The sequence below is a fragment of the Plecotus auritus genome, assembly GCF_963455305.1.
Source record: "Plecotus auritus genome assembly, chromosome: 1".
NCBI classification, from domain to species: Eukaryota; Metazoa; Chordata; class Mammalia; order Chiroptera; family Vespertilionidae; genus Plecotus; species Plecotus auritus.
Genome location: NC_137770.1, coordinates 27465061 through 27481167, shown reverse-complemented (window position 1 = coordinate 27481167; position 16107 = coordinate 27465061). Strand labels below are relative to the sequence as shown.

Sequence of the window (16107 nt, the reverse complement as noted above, 5' to 3'; positions counted from 1 at the left end):
GTGCTTGATCAAACCCACAGCCGTTGGTGTATTGAGATGATACTCTAACCAACTGAGCTACATGGCTAGGGCTGTTATTAGTAATTTAATTAATATCTGTGTGAACAGCCCTAGCTGGTTTGGCTCAGTGGATAGAGTGTGGGCCTGTGGACTGAATGTTCCCGGGTTCGATTTTGGTCAAGGGCACATGCCCGGGTTGCAGGCTCAATCCCCAATAGGAGAAGTGCAGGAGGCAGCCGATCAATGATTCTCTTTCATCATTGATGTTTCTTTCTCTCTCTCTCTCCCTTCATCTCTGAAATTAATAAAAATATATTTTTAAAAAATCTATGTGAACAAATTAACTTCTGTATTTGATTGATTTTTTTAACTTCGTTGGTTCTAGAATCTCTTTATAAGCCTAAATTAAAATTTGAATTTATTAAAAGAAGATTAAGGCACCCATAGCAAGATATGATTAGACCACATGAAAGTTGCGGGGGGGAGAAGCGTTTTGTTTGTTTGTTTGTTTGTTTTTTAACCAGTCTCTCCCCTCTTCCACTTTTCATGTTTGTGTCTATACATGTAAGTTCTGGACCTATTAATACATTTAGAGTACATTTATTGAGTGCTTACTGGGTAGAGCAATGTGTTAGAAGCATAATAAGGTGGTACATCTGCCCTTGAACTATCAGGAAGACAGGTATACCAATAATGAAACCCTATTATAATATACTTGCTATGATGGGGATATGTAAAAAGGGACAGAGGAGCTAGAGCATCTGATGGTGTTGAGAATAGGTAGGGAAAGCATCACAGGAATTACCATCTAAATTGAGACTTGAAGATTCTATGGATGTGTTGTCATTTGGACAGGTAAGGTTGGAAGTAGTAAATACCAAATTCCCAATTGCATTTAATTTGGATATTACAGTAGAGTCAGTGATTGCATTTATCTAACTTGTGGTTTTGTGAGAAAAAGGAGGAAAAATATTGATGGTAAAAGTAAAAGAGTGATTGAATGGTCTATGAACCCCAGCTAGGAGGAAAAGGAAATAATATTGGAATAGAGCTGGTAGTTTGAATCTGGACTGGTAGGAAATGTGTTGGAATGAAACAACTGGGAAGTTACAGTCAGAGAGTAGAGTGTTTAAGAATACAAGTGGTGGCCTGGCCAGTGGTTGAGCATTGACCCATGAACCAGCAGGTCACGGTTCGATTCTTGGTTGGAGCATATGCCGAGGTTGCTGGCTCGATCCTCAATGATTCTCTCTCATCATTGGTGTTTCTATCCCTCTCTACCTCTCCCTTCCTTTTTCTGAAATCAATTATTTATATTTATATATATACGAATACAAGTAGTGAATCGGTTCAGATGATGACAGGGTGACTATAACATTATTCTACAAACCTTCATGGCAGTGATACCCTGAAGCTTAGTCACAGCTGCTTCCTGTAGAAGGAAACATGATATTCCATTTCACCTCACTACAGCTCTGGTGTGGAGGGCTGACTGACTATATGTGTGGGATGAGGGCAGGGGTACTGAGGAGGACATGGTGCACCTAACTCATGCAGATAGGAAGATAATTTGATTTGTTTATTTGTCAAGGGGATAGGACCTTTAATTTATTCACTAGTCTTGTGTTCCTTTGTAACATGACAGTTTTCACTTTCTCTGTTTATTGTATCTCAGACAGTATATTAAATACCTTACATATATTCTCATTTAATACTTAATTCAGTGTCACATACATAAGGACTCCATAAATATTAAGATGCTAAGGTTGTTTTGGGGGATAAAGGTGATACTCTGTATGAAAGTTATTAAGTAGTTGTACAACTAGTTCTGCCTAAATTACTGTATTCTTTATAAAATTTGCTTCCCTTAGGATATAGTTTTTCAAAACATGCATAAATGTACTATTTGTAAAGATAAAAGTTAGAATAAAAGTTGCATCAAGAAAACACTGTGGTGTCAGTATTCAGTGAGCCATGAAATTTTGCTGAATGCAATTTTTGTAATTTACATGTACCACATTTCTCACACTAGACAGATTTCCTTTGTCATTTTATTGAAAGTAAACGCTTGTCAGTGGGTAAAAGCCCTTTTTATAACAGTCACTATTGTTGGGAGATGCTGATTGCTTATCTTACATATGTTGCTGTTTTTTTTTTTCTCCTCTCCTAGGTACTTGATGAAGAAGCAGAAGTTTTTATAGTCAAAATGTGGAGATTATTGATATATGAAACAGAAGCCAAGAAAATTGGTCTTGTGAAGTAAAACTCTGTACATTTAGAGTTCCATTTCAGATATCGTCTTTCCCATCCTTCAAAGGACCTTGAAAAAATTTTTTGTCTTCAAAGACATTTGTGAGATCTGTAATTTTTTTTTGATGTAGAAAATGTGAATTTTTTTTTTGTCCTCCAATTTGTTGATGCCCTGTGTACTCCCTTGGTTGTAAAGACATCTGAATCCTCCCTTGGTTCTCTTTATACTCACCAGGTACAAATTACTGGTATGTTTTATAAGCCACAGCTACTGTACACAGCCTATCTGATATAATCTTGTTCTGCTGATTTGTTCCTTGTAAATATTAAAATGACTCCCCAATTCTTTTGCAGAATTGCACTTAATATTGAACTGTACTGTATAGGAACCAACATGAACAATTTTAATTGAAAGAATACCAGCCACATCTATTACCCTTACCCCCTTGATCAGAATTGGCAAGCTTTCATGAAGGCATGAAATTTAAAATTAGAGTGTGAAAATTAGGAAACCATCCATTCCTACTGTATCTCTGTATGAATGTGTTTGTGTGAATGTATATATAAAACTATTTTCCCTAATTTGCTTTGGAGGGCTCCCTTGAACATTTTCTAATTGAAAAATATAATTGTAAAGGAAACATGGTATTGTGCCAATTCCAATGTCTGGGATAATTAGGTTAATAGTCTCCCAGAGCATGTTATTCTCTTACGGCAAGAAACACTCTGTTGAACAGAATGGGGTTTTCCTGTTAATAGCTGGCTGCTTTAGCCCCTCTTTTACGGGCATGTGAATCAGTGGTTCCCCTCCCCCGCCTGCCCCCCCAATCTCATTGTTCAGAAATGAGGCAGATCCTGGAGAGCTTTATTTAATGCATTTTTGCACTGATTGGCCCTTAGTTTAATTTTGGTGTGCCCCTTTGCATTAAAAAAAAAGCATAAATGAAAAATACTTTTTAAAAACAGATAAAATTAGGCAATTTTACAGACTAGGAAAGTTTGACAAAACTCAATAGAATTTCAGCATGGCATTTTATAAAAGTTTACATCTTATTTTTAAGGATAAAGTAAATCATTTAAGGCAGTTACCACTAATTTTTTGTTTTGTAAAGGCTTTATAACTTGTGTGTGTGTATGCAAGCACACACCTTGTTTACCTCTGCTCATCAAAGTTTAAAAATACATTGATGGTGTTAGAGACACACATGGGGCTTTCTTTGTTGTACATCAGAACTTCACCAGGGAGCAAAATTAATCGAAAATATAACAAGTTTTAAACAGTTCTAAATACAAAGTAGGTGCAGCTATTTCATGTCTAAGTATTTATTTAAAGATAAAGATTGGGAATAGGAAGATAAAGCCTAATGGAGCTTGAGTTACTAGATTTTTTTTTTTTTACATCTTAAGAGGACATTTGAAAACACTGTTCTTAACATTGGACCATGACATGGTTCCCTTATGTAAATATTTCAGATATTAAAAATGTATATATTTGATCTCGGGGACTCATTCTTTCAGTCTTATTAAATAAGTGGCATGTTGTAATTGTGCGGTGCATTAATCTAAATGTCTATGGAGATATTCCCTTTTAGTGTTACAATATTTTAAATTCTGGTTTCTCAAGGAAAATTTCAGAAACATGCTTCTTGCCATTTACAAATTCATTTACTAGCTTTTTCTCAGATTGACCCTCAGCCTAACATCTTGTTCAAGCTTTATTATGCCTATTTTCTCTTGCCATATTACCACTTCTAAGGCATCATATTAGGTTGTTTTATTTAGTCAACATTGGCATTAATTTCTTTTGCTCTTGCTCTTTCACTATATTTATCTTAAAAGGCCCATATCTGAAACCCTTGGGGACACATAACCATGTACTGAATAAGGACTCCAGAGAGATTTGCCTCAGAATCCAAGTTCATACATTAACATTTCTGTAGCAGAGCAGGAATGATCACAGTCACTAAGATCATTACATTAATAGCTTAATGCCAGTCAGGTTTTGCCACCAAGCTTAAACTTTAAGGTTTTCAGATTTACATGTAAAGAATTGGACATGTATAAACTGCTGGGGTGGGGTAGTCAAGTGTTTGGGAGAATACACGTAAAATTTCTGCTGAATTGCTTGAGCTTTCTGGGTCATCTTTACCATTTGCCCATAATTGAATTTCAGTTTGGAAACCTTGCTTGATCCATATTGCCCATTCCAGGTATAAAAAAGGCAGTTAAAAAACCAGTATGCTTTTTCCTCATTTGACCATATACATAAAATAATTTAAAACATGTATGTTTATTTACAGGAGGAAAGGTAAGTTATTTTAACTTTTTTAAAAAATGTACTTTTATTGATTTTTTTTAGAGAGAGAGGGAGGGAGACACATCAATCGGTTGCCTGCTGTACACATCCTGCCCAGGGACGAAACCTGCAACCTGGGCTTGTGCCCTGACCGGAATTGAACTGGTGACCTTTTGGCGTACAGGACAGTACTCAACCAACTGAGCCACACCAGCCAGGGCTGAGGTTTTTTTTAAGATCAAATGTGCACTGCATCACTTGGAGGAATCTTGTTACAAAAGTGCAGACTCTGACTTAGTAGGGCTAGGGTGGGGCCTGAGGTCGATGATGCCAATGCTAGATGATCCAAGGACTACACTTCCATTAGCAGTTGAAGGTATCTACTCAGTACCAGTATTTTATCCTAACAGACTACATAAATGCAACTTTATTTTCTTTTTGAGTAGATTTTGAAATTATATTTTTATTGATTTCAGGAAGGGAGAGGGGGAGAGAGAAACATCAGTGATGAGAGAATCATTGATCAACTGCCTCCTGTATGCCCGCTACTGGGGATTGAGCCCACAACCCAGGCATGTGCCCTTGACGAATTGAACCTGGGACCCTTCAGTATGCAGGTTGACGCTCCATCCAGTGAGCCAAACCAGTGAGGGCTTTTTAAGTAGATTTTAAAGAGGAAAACATTTTTTAGGCAAATCAACATACCTATTCTGTATTTTCATGAATGTAAAGTAATCTCTTCCAAAAATGTTGCCTGAGAACAACTCTAATAGGCTTCATTCCTAGCCATTCCCAGAACATTTCCTCCTTAGAGAACTTTATGTTGTTAATTTGAACCTTGTCATAGTGCTTTCTGGTAAACTTTATGTAATAGCAGAAGCTAACGATTACTTTGTGGGGAGTGCTGTTTCAGGTACTCATCAGGCACAGACACTAGACATGGTGGACAAAGTGAGGAAACTCAGTCTGAGAGTCAAAGTGGACTAAACTTATTTTTTTCTTCTTTCATATGGAGTAAAAAACATTTTTAATGCAAATAAATCTAAGCCAGGTAGGTATACTAACATATATAGGAGGCTTATTTACCTGGTTCTTTCTAATGAGTTCTATAAATGTTTTCACATCTATGCAGAAACTGCTGAAAGGTTTTATGTCAAAATGTTTACAATTTTTTCCTGGTCATATTTTAGCCTATTAATAGTATAAAATTGAGAAATAGTTTTTGCTCAGCAATGGATGGTGAAATTGATTTGTGAATACTACTGGATATAAAGGATATGAGAAGGAATCCTAAATAGGCAAAGAAACAATCTAGGTGTCAAGAAGAAATCTGGGAATTCAGATATGTATTTCTAAACCCAGGAACTGTTATATTCATACTTTTAGACCAAAGTGAGCTTATAATTACTATTTTTTTAGCTTATAATAATTTTTTTAAAATATTTTATTGATTTTTTTACAGAGAGGAAGGGAGAGGGATAGAGAGTTAGAAACATCGATGAGAAACATCGATCAGCTGCCTCCTGCACACCTCCAACTGGGATGTGCCCGCAACCAAGGTACATGCCCTTGACCGGAATCGAGCCTGGGACCCTTCAGTCCACAGGCTGATAGCTCTATCCACTGAGCCAAACTGGTTAGGGCTAGCTTATAATTATTGATAAATGGGTAGATTTTTTAAAATGTTAAATTATTGAAATGTTTATTTGCATTTGAATGCTCATGTTTTGATCTTTAACAATCTTCACTTTTCATTTTATTACTTGATTCATAAAGGCCAAATTAGAAATTGGCAATATAAAATGCCCAGTAAGGAAAGATCTATAATAATAAAAGTGTAATATGCTAATTAGACCGGACAGGCCAACCTTCCGGACCAAGCCTGGGCTGCAAGGGCCAAGCCCTTTCCACAAATTTCGTGCATTGGGCCTCTAGTAATTTCTATAAACAAAAAGGAATAAACATTCTCAAGCCATGCTGTTTGAATTAAATGGCACTCTCAAGTCCGCCACATCACATACTAGAGTGGTAGCTGACCTTTGAGCAATTCATTGTCTGCCAGATAGGTTTCAGGATTACAAAAATAAGCCCATTTCCTGCTTTCTGGAAGCTTACCATTTAGGAAGACTGGTTCTTAATTTGGATTCCAAGAATCCCAGACATTTGTTTAAAATGAGGTTTCTCAGGTTTGCTTTACCCATCAGTTTTTTCCCCTCTTTTTTTATTGATTCCAGAGAGGGAGGGAGGGATAGAAACATCAATGATGAGAATCATTGATCGGCCGCTCCCACCACGCCCCCCACCAGGGACCGAGCCCTCATGTGCCCGTGATTGGAATTGAATCTGGGCCCCTTTTGTCCGCCAACCAATGCTCCTGAGCCAAACCTGCCAGGGCCCACCCATCAGTTTTGATTCAATGAAGAAAGAAAAGGTACAAGTATTTACAATTTTAATTAGCATCTTCTTGATTGTGGTGCACCTGATTCACATTGAGAAACACTATAAATAGGTAACAGAGAAATGAAAGAAACTTGGTGTTTTTTTATTTTATTGATTTTTGTACAGAGGAAGGGAGAGGGATAGAAACATGGATTCAGCTGCCTCCTGCACACTCCCCACTGGGGACCTGCCCGCAACCAACGTACATGCCCTTGACCAGAATGGAACCTGGGACAGCTCAGTCCGCAGGCTGACGCTCCATCCACTGAGCCAAACCAGCCAGGGCGAAACTTGAGGTTTTAAGATGCCATAACTTGTTGGCTTGGAGAACCACACACTGGGCCCAGCATACGTAGAGACTTTGGTCCGGCTCAAGACCTGTCTCGGATCCTAGACTACCTCGACTCATGCGGGCACCCTAGGCGAGTTCGCCCAGGTCCGAGGCCGGCTAGAGCGCAGACTTTCCCTTCACGATCCGCGCCCACACCACCGGAAGCTCCACCCCTTTCCTCTAGTCTTGTCCCTGCCCCCTCTAGAGCCCACCCCTCCGCCTGCGGGCCAACCCCCAACGACGCCAGAACCGGAAATGACGACAGCGGTGAAGCCTTTTGGGCGGGGCCTGGGCCGGGCAGCTCCTGAGGCCGAGATTTCACATCGGAAACAACAGGCACTGCTCGTGAAGGAACCTCGGCTGCGGGCGGTCGTAGGAGGCGGCGGCGAGGAGGAAGTAGGTGCGTGATGGGGAGTCCTGGCAGAGAGGAAGGCGCCCCTCATCCAGTGTCGACACGGGTGGCCGCAGGCTCGGCCGGCCCTTTGTCGCCGTCCCGGCCGCGGAGCCGGCGTCCTAGAGGATGGGGAGCGGGGCGCGGCAGGGTGGGGACACTGGAACCCCGTGTGGCAAATAAAGAGGGGCTGCCCGTTTCTCGGGTTCCGGGCGCAGCGTGCGGTCAGGCTGAAGAGAGTACCTTCAGAGCCTTGGTCCGGAAGTGCTGATTATCGAAGATAACTGAGAGCGCAGGTGCCTTGGGCCGGGATTGGCAGTCTTGACGAGTGGAGCCGGAGAAAGGGGAAGCGCGTAGCGCCCAGCCAGGCTGAGCAACTGAGGAAACTCCACGCCTCCTGCTGACTGTGTGCTGGTCCAGGGGAAGCGAGTGGCATTCAGGGTTAAAAAAAGTTCCTTATGTCTCACATTCGAAGCGGAAAACAGGGTCTGATGCGTTTGCCTTAGATCGGAACTGTCCCAAGGCATGTATGTCCGATGCCTTGCATGTGTCTTAGATGTTTGTGTTTTCTTCCCGCTCAGATTATTTTCCTTTTGTAGAAAAATAACAGTAAAATTAAAAGCATCATTTGTCTGCTTTGCACAAGATGAATAACGTATTCAAGGTTTACTATGGGAGATAGTATGCATAGTGTGCAAATAACTATATGGCAAAGCACATTGTAAAGGTAAAAACATTCGTTGACGTTTGAGGCAGATAGAGATCACATCTGCTTAAGGGAATCTTGTTATTTGAATTATCTTTTGCAGTGGGAAGGTTTTCACCCTTGGAGTTGAAGTGGGAAGACATTATAATCATAGGGTGTACTACAAACAGGGGTCCTGGATCTCACTGTCCAGTGAGCCAGTCTGAACATTAAATGACTGTTATGAAGGAAGATAAAACGGGAAAGTAGATTGGATCCTGTTGCGTTTGGCTAATTTCAGTCACCTGCAAAAGCCTATTTCAGTTTTTCTTAACTCATTTGCAGAGTTCAACCAACTTAAGCCCCACCCCCACTCACATTTAATAACAACCCTTTAACAATGAAAAAACACGTCTATTGAGTGCATGGATCCTCCCCTCCCCCCACAAAAAATAGACTGTACAAGTACCACCTGTCATCTAGTTTTCCATTCTACTACTCCTGGTTCTTGGGTAGAAAGCCCCCACAGTTCTGGGTATCCTTTCTTCTGAATGGACACCATTTACTGCTGGATTTTAAGTTAATGGCTGCTACTAGTCCTGAACTGCTGCATGAATTTCCATTTGCGGAGAACCTGAGGATTGGAGTTGGTCTCAGAATCATCCTAACAGAAAAGTTACCAAAGTTTATGTAGTTCTCTTCCTCCCACTCCAGGTTCTCTTGGCTAATTCTCTTCCACTATTGTATCAGATTATAGGGCGAGACTTCTTGGAGATATATACTGAAAAACCTTTCAGAGACCCCTAATACTGCTTGTCCGTCGTAAGTTCACAAGGAGACTTTAAGTTTGAAAAATGAGAGCGTTGATGGCACAAATAAGGAAGTTAGGAGCAAAGAACTATTCTAGTGAGGAAGATGAGGAAGTCCTTTGGACCGGCCTGGAGCTGTAAATATGAGAGTCACTTAGACTTGCGAGTTGCTGTTGAAGCAGTGGATGAGACACCTAAGGAGAGGAAGGGAACAGGAGACCCAGGCATACCCTCAGGAACACGTATACTTAGGGTGTGGAAGAGGGAGAAACCAGCCAGCTGAGGAGAATGGAGTGGTGGGAGGAAAACCTCTATAGTTCAGTGTCACAAAAGCTGAGGAAGGGAGGGAAGCGCAGGAAGGAAGGGGTTGTCAGGGATTTTCAACATTAGGCCTGGTGTATCAGAAAGAACTGAAGATTTAGAGCACCACTGTCCAATAAAAATATAAAGTGAGTTTCAAATGTTAATTTTAAATTTTGTAATATAATTTTAAAGGTAGAAATAGGTAAAATTAATTTGAATAACATTTTATATAATTCATTACATCTAAAACATTTTGATTTCAACATGTAATTAATATAAAAAGATATTTGTCTGTCTTTCCCTCTAGAAAGTAAGCTCTTTAAGTAAACAGAAGCGTTATTGGATTCAGTAGCATCCCCAGCACCTTTCACAGTGTCTGGGTATGTAGAAGAAACCCAATAAGTGTTGATTAAAGGGTATAATGTTTAGTTTTCACAGTTTCTTAAGTTTCTTCAGTTGATCTAAATAAAGCAAAAGAGAGAATGCAAGCTTTGTTGAATATATAGCCAATGAGTTACAAATTAATTAGATATAAGTAGTCTTTTTTCCCCCATTGAAGATAAATTGTATTCTCCCCATTTCCACAGTGAATTTAAGACAATGAGGGTAATCATATCTTCTAAGTAGAGTTATTGAAATTAAATGGTTTTTTTTGGGGGAGGGTAGAGATTCTTTTTTTTTTTTCTAATTTTTTTTTTAAAATATATTTTATTGATATTTTACAGAGAGGAAGGGAGAGGGATAGAGAGTTAGAAACATCGATGAGAGAGAAACATCGATCAGCTGCCTCCTGCACACCTCCCACTGGGGATGTGCCCGCAACCAAGGTACATGCCCTTGACCGGAATCGAACCCGGGACCCTTCAGTCCGCAGGCCGACGCTCTATCCACTGAGCCAAACCAGCTAGGGCTAGAGATTCTTTTTAAAAAATGTATTTTTATGGATTTCAGAGAGGAAGGGAGAGGAAGAGAAACATCAGTGGTGAAAGAACCATTGATTGGCTGCTTCCTGCACGCCCCTTACTAGGGATCAAGCCCGTAACTGGGCATGTGCCCCTGACCGGAATTGAACCCGAGACCCTTCAGTCTATAGGCGGATGCTCTATCCATTGAGCCAAACAGACTAGGGCTGAATCTTTATAATTATACAAATATTAATAATATAGCTCCATATCTACAATTCTGAAATCCAAAAGCCCCTGAAAAAACTGAAAGGCTTTTCATAACTCATTTGACATTTAACCTGAATTTGTTTGTGTAATTTAAGGTTACTTATATGTTTTACTACATATTAATGTGTTTGATATTGTGTGTCTAAGACCCCAAGGGCCATTATAAAACGTATGGTACTTGCATCATATTACTTTATAAAACCCAAAAAATAATAGGAATTCTAAACACATTTAGTTCTAAGGGTTTCAGATAAAGGATTCTGGACTTGTAAGTTTTTGTTAATTTTTATTGTTCCAAGTCCACATAACCATTATTATTTAAAAACAATTACGATAACTATATAACAGACTCCCTCAAACTCAGTGCCTTAGAGCACTCAAGGCTCTGCTTCAAGATGTAGATCTGTGGATCAGCTAGAGCAGTGGTCGGCAAACTCATTAGTCAACAGAGCGGCAAACTGCGGCTCGCGAGCCGCAGTTTGCCGACCACTGATCTAGAGCAGTTTTGCTTTGCATGTCTTATTCTGGGGCCAGACTGAAGGGACAGTGGCTACACATGGTAAGCTCTTCTCCAGGCACCAGCAGAGGTACAAGAAGGCAAGGCCTACCTACTACACAAGCACAGTTCAAGTGTTTGCTTGGGCCACATCTGCTAAGATCTCATTGACCAAAGCAAGTCATATTGTTATTGATGGAAGTGTGTAGAAAATGGTCCACCAGTGGAAGTGGGAGATCCCTTTCTCCACTGGGTGCTTGTGGTCTGGTCCTTATGATATCTTGAGAAAAAGAATTTTCTAAGACTAGCATGGGAGGATGAATGATCTATATTTGTGTGGAATTACATCCCTGGGTTTCAAAGTCCCATTTCCCTTACACCAGTCCTGAAAGTGTTGTAGCTGGGGATTCAGCAGAGCTGGAAGCAAAGCCAGTGTCCAGAGTGTCCTTCTATTGTGGAGCTGGGTCCAATATAACATCAGGCTAGTTATAGTCTCCTAGAGGCCTGGTGCATGAAAATTCATGCACTGGAGGGGGAGTTGCTCAGCCCAGTCTGCCCCCTCTCACAGTCCGGGAGTCCTCAGGGGCGGGAGGCGACCCGGCAATCAGGGGAAGGCGACACCCCCATCACACCTCTGCTGCTGCCAGCAGCGCAAGCCTCGGCTGGCCCTGGTTACCTGAGCCTCGGGCGGCCCTGGGAGGCTGGGCAGCCACCATCCGAGACTTGCCTGTTCCTCGGGCCGGCTATGGGCAGCTGGGGGTTGAGGGGACTGGGCACCGCCATCTTGTGGCTGTGGATACTGCTAACTTTGAGGGCGTGGCAGTCAATTAGCATATTCCCTCATTGGCTGTGGGCACTTCCATCTTTGAGGGCATGGCAGTGAGGTAGTTAATTAGCATATTCCCTCCTATTGGCTGAGGGCGCCGCCATCTTTGCGACAGTGTGAGGGTCAATTAGCATATTCCCTCCTTATTAGATAGGATTGTGTGCCCACATGGCTATGAGCCATGTGGACAAATGCAGGGGAGCATGCCCTCTACAACAAGAGAGCCAGGAGCCCAGTGCACAAGAGAGAGTAAACCCCTTTGTTTAGGAGTTGAAATATCTGAAATCTTCCCACACTTGCAGCAGCCATGCTTACTCTGGCCAATGACCTGTTCCTTCCTTATTTCATCCAGACTTTACTAGGCATGTGTCTATTTGGCCTTTCCTTTGCCCCTTCCCTGTTAATTAATAACCAGGTTATTTACAACAGTATCATTATGATTGTGCCCAAAGAAATGGGTGGGTAGTATACTATACCCACCTTGAGGCCAAAGCAGGACAAAGAGGCAAGCCTAACATTACTGGAGAGGGGAAGTATATTTTTCTCTTGGGGATGCTGGAGTGAATATTTGCTAAATAATAGTCTAATCTACCACAGATGGTTCACAGAAGTGGAGTGGGATGGAAGGAGGAAAAAATCACCAAATAGGCTATATCACTATCCTTGCTCTTTTTAGAGTCAACCACTTTGACAAAGCCTGTTGTAGGGATGGGGAAATTATTTGCTCTTAAAATTCAGAGGAGTCTTTTCAGAATGTAGTTCTAAAACTTTAAATTACTTTCAAATTATTTTTATAAATTTTGGAGATTGGTTGCATTTATTGTTGGATGTGCGCTTTTAAAAAACAGAGGGTCTTGCCCTAACCGGTTTGGCTCAGTGGATGGAGCGTCGGCCTGCGGACTCAAGGGTCCTGGGTTCGATTCCGGTCAAGGGCATGTGCCTTGGTTGTGGGCACATCCCCAGTGAGGAGTGTGCAAGAGGCAGCTGAATTGATGTTTCTCTTTCATCGATGTTTCTAACTCTCTATCCCTCTCCCTTCCTCTCTGTAAAAAATCAATAAAATATATTTTAAAACAAAACAAAACAAACAAAAAAAAACAGAGGGTTTTCATACCCATCCATATAATCAGAATTTGAGCTGCCTGTCTAGAAGAAGCTGTCAAAGTAAAATTAAGCTCTGGCCAGTGTTGCGCAGTTGGTTGAGCATCGCCCCATGAACCCAGAAGTTGCCAGTTTGATTCACAGTCAGAGTGATCACATGCCTGGTACGAGGTGTGCCAGGAGGCAGCTGATCCATGTTTCTCTCTCATCCAAATTTCTCTTTCTCTCTCTCTAAAAATCTATTAAAAATATTAAACAATCAAATTAACATTAAGGCTGATTAAATAATTGTGTGGAAAAAATAAATCACAAGCTTATTGACATTTGAAAACTTCTTAGCATTAGAATACAAAGACACTTCTAAAAAAAATCGTTTTCGTCATTTTCTAAGTGAAGGAGAAACTAATCAAGTGGCTAGAATCATTAAAACAAGCCACAAGCCCTATGCTTTTGAGAAGATCATGATAAAATGTCTCCATGAAGATATTTGTTTCTGTGAAGTCAAATTTTGTTTACATTTATCTCCGAGAGTAAAGAAAGAAAATGGTATCAGTAATTAAGTAAACATGCTATAAGACTTTGAGGTTTAGTTGTTACCAAGATGTAGTGAAAGAAATGCACTTTTCTGTTCGTGCTTCCTTAAATGGGATTTTTTATAAACTTATTTTCAATTCTAAACATTGCTCCTGTGGTACCTTTTCAGGTGCTGATGGATAGAAGATTTTCTGGTTAAGTTTTTCTGTTCAGCACATCTAAGTTTCTGTATTATTTGTATCTTTTTGTTTTTAGTCTCTTTGTATATAGAAATTATAGTTGCCCATCAGAAAAGGATTTCTTTTTCCTTTATCTGATTGAATTAAGTGTCTTGAGGAAAAGGAAATGGATGGCAGTGAATTCAAGTATGCTCTATGAGTCTCAGAAAAATCTTCAGCAGGTGGCCAGAGAGAAAAAAAAACAAAATCCACTTCTGTCCCTACTCCCACTCCCTCTGCAATCCAGGTCACATGCAATATTCTCATTCCCAACAACTATCTTTTCTTGTTCTCAGGGCACTGCTATGAATGTTATAAAGTTCACTAGTGTCATCTGCCACGCTGCTTTAACAGTGGGGTCATTGGCCTTCTCCATGGAGTCATCAATTGTTTCCAGCTGTTACTGGACCAGAATCAAATCTGCCTTTGCCTGCTCCTTTCTTTGTACCAACAATGTTCGTTTGTTCACCAGGCTGACTGAAGACCTAGCTTAACCCTGTTGCCTGACTCTTCTTCATATTGAGCTCCATGTACAGAGCAGCTCTTCCGGGGAGGGTTGCCTTGTAGTGTTTTGATCTTCAAAGCATTAGTGGAAGCCTGTGCTTTCTCTGGGTGAACTGGAAAAGACCTGGACTGGGCATCAGAAGACCTGGGTTCTGGAACTGGTGTTATTTACTCCATAATCATGCACTGGCCAATTCTTTTACCTTTCCTGAGCCTTAGTTTTTCACATGTAAATGTGATGGATGTGCCTTTGAAAATAGTATTGGGATATGCTAAAGTGATTACTGTATTGTTGATTTTTGCAAGATTTGTCTGAGAAAGCTCTAGTATGATAATCAGTTTGTATGGTTTCTTCTAATAGCTGAACAGATCCTATAAGCATAAGGCTAATAATGGAAACTTCTTCAAACTACCATATTTTCGCCCAGCTGGTGTGTGTGGTTCAGTGGTTGAGTATCGATCCATGAACCAGGAGATCATCAGTTTGATTCCAGGTTTGGGCTCGATCCCTGGCAGGGGGCATGAAGGAGACAGCTGAATGATGTTTCTTTCTTTTTTTTTTTTTTTTTAATATATTTTATTGATATTTTACAGAGAGGAAGGAAGAGGGATAGAGAGCTAGAAACATTGATGAGAGAGAAACATTGATCAGCTGCCTCCTGCACACCTCCCACTGGGGATGTGCCCGCAACCAATGTACATGCCCTTGACCGGAATCGAACCCGGGACCCTTCAGTCCGCAGGCCGATGCTCTATCCACTGAGCCAAACCGGTTTTGGCAGATTGATGTTTCTATGTATCTCTACCTCTTCCTCCCCCTCTCTCTAAAAACAAATAAATAAAAATACAATAAAAAATAAAATGACTATATTCTCATTATAGCTTATCTTTTTTTTTTTTTTTTTTTTTTTTTAGTTCTCACCTGAGGATATGTTTATTGACTTTAAAAGAGAGGAAGAGAGAGAGAGAGAGAGATTGAAAGAAGGCAATCAATGTGAGAGAGAAACATCGATCTGTTGCCTCCCATACATGCCCCGACCAGGGATCGAACTTATGTGTGCCACACTGTTTTCCTATGTGGAATGGGTAAAGTGAACATATATAATTAAATCTCAGTGTCTGTCTTTGAGTTTTGATATAAGTAGATAGTCAGTAAACTGCTATTTAGTGAATGGATAATCACTTTTTGCTCTCTTTTTTACACACACACTAGAGGTCCAGTGCACAGATTCGTGCACATTGAAAGGAAATTAATTAGAAGGTGGCCAGCAGGGTGGGTCTGGGCAAGATGGGCTGGACACGCCCTGGAGCCAACCTCCCTCGGTCCCTCCCCTGGGGCGGGCCTGGGGCTCAAAGGGCATCTGTGGAGTGAGGGGGATCCCTTGGAAGGTGGGGTCCCTCGGCCTGGCCTGTGGGGATCAGGCTGAAACTGGCAGTCCAACATCCCCCGAGGGATCCCAGAGTGGGAGAGGGCACTCTGAAAAGTTGCTGTTGCTCAGCAGCTCCTGTGTTGAGCATCTGCCCCCTGGTCGTCAGTGTGTATTATAGCTACTGGCCCGTCGGCCAGTCGCTTAGCCTTTTATATATATATACTAGAGGCCCGGTGCACGAAATTCGTGCACGGGGTGTGTCTGTGTGTGTGTGTGTGTGTGTGTGTGTGTGTGTGTCCCTCAGTCCAGCCTGCACCCTCTCCAATCTGGGACCCCTCAAGGGATGTACGACTGCCTGTTTAGGCCCGATCCCAGTAGGATC

The 16107-nt window shown here is 41.1% G+C and overlaps 2 protein-coding genes across 5 annotated transcripts in view; both read left to right on the top strand.

The window, feature by feature from the left end:
- The window catches only part of RBM25 (RNA binding motif protein 25), a 47430-nt gene extending 43637 nt beyond the window's left edge, over positions 1-3793 (top strand). For both annotated transcript variants that reach the window (XM_080650280.1, XM_080650279.1), the window contains one exon: positions 2171-3793. In XM_080650280.1, coding sequence (XP_080506406.1) covers positions 2171-2263 — 93 coding nt within the window. In that variant the 3' untranslated portion in view covers positions 2264-3793. The remainder of the gene's footprint in view (positions 1-2170) is intronic.
- A 3768-nt stretch (positions 3794-7561) lies between these two features.
- Positions 7562-16107, top strand: part of PSEN1 (presenilin 1) — a 70830-nt gene continuing 62284 nt past the window's right edge. For 2 of the 3 annotated variants that reach the window (XM_080648517.1, XM_080648515.1), the window contains exon 1: positions 7562-7716. The gene's annotated coding sequence lies outside the window, so the exon portion shown is untranslated. The remainder of the gene's footprint in view (positions 7717-16107) is intronic. The other variant, XM_080648516.1, reaches the window with a different exon arrangement.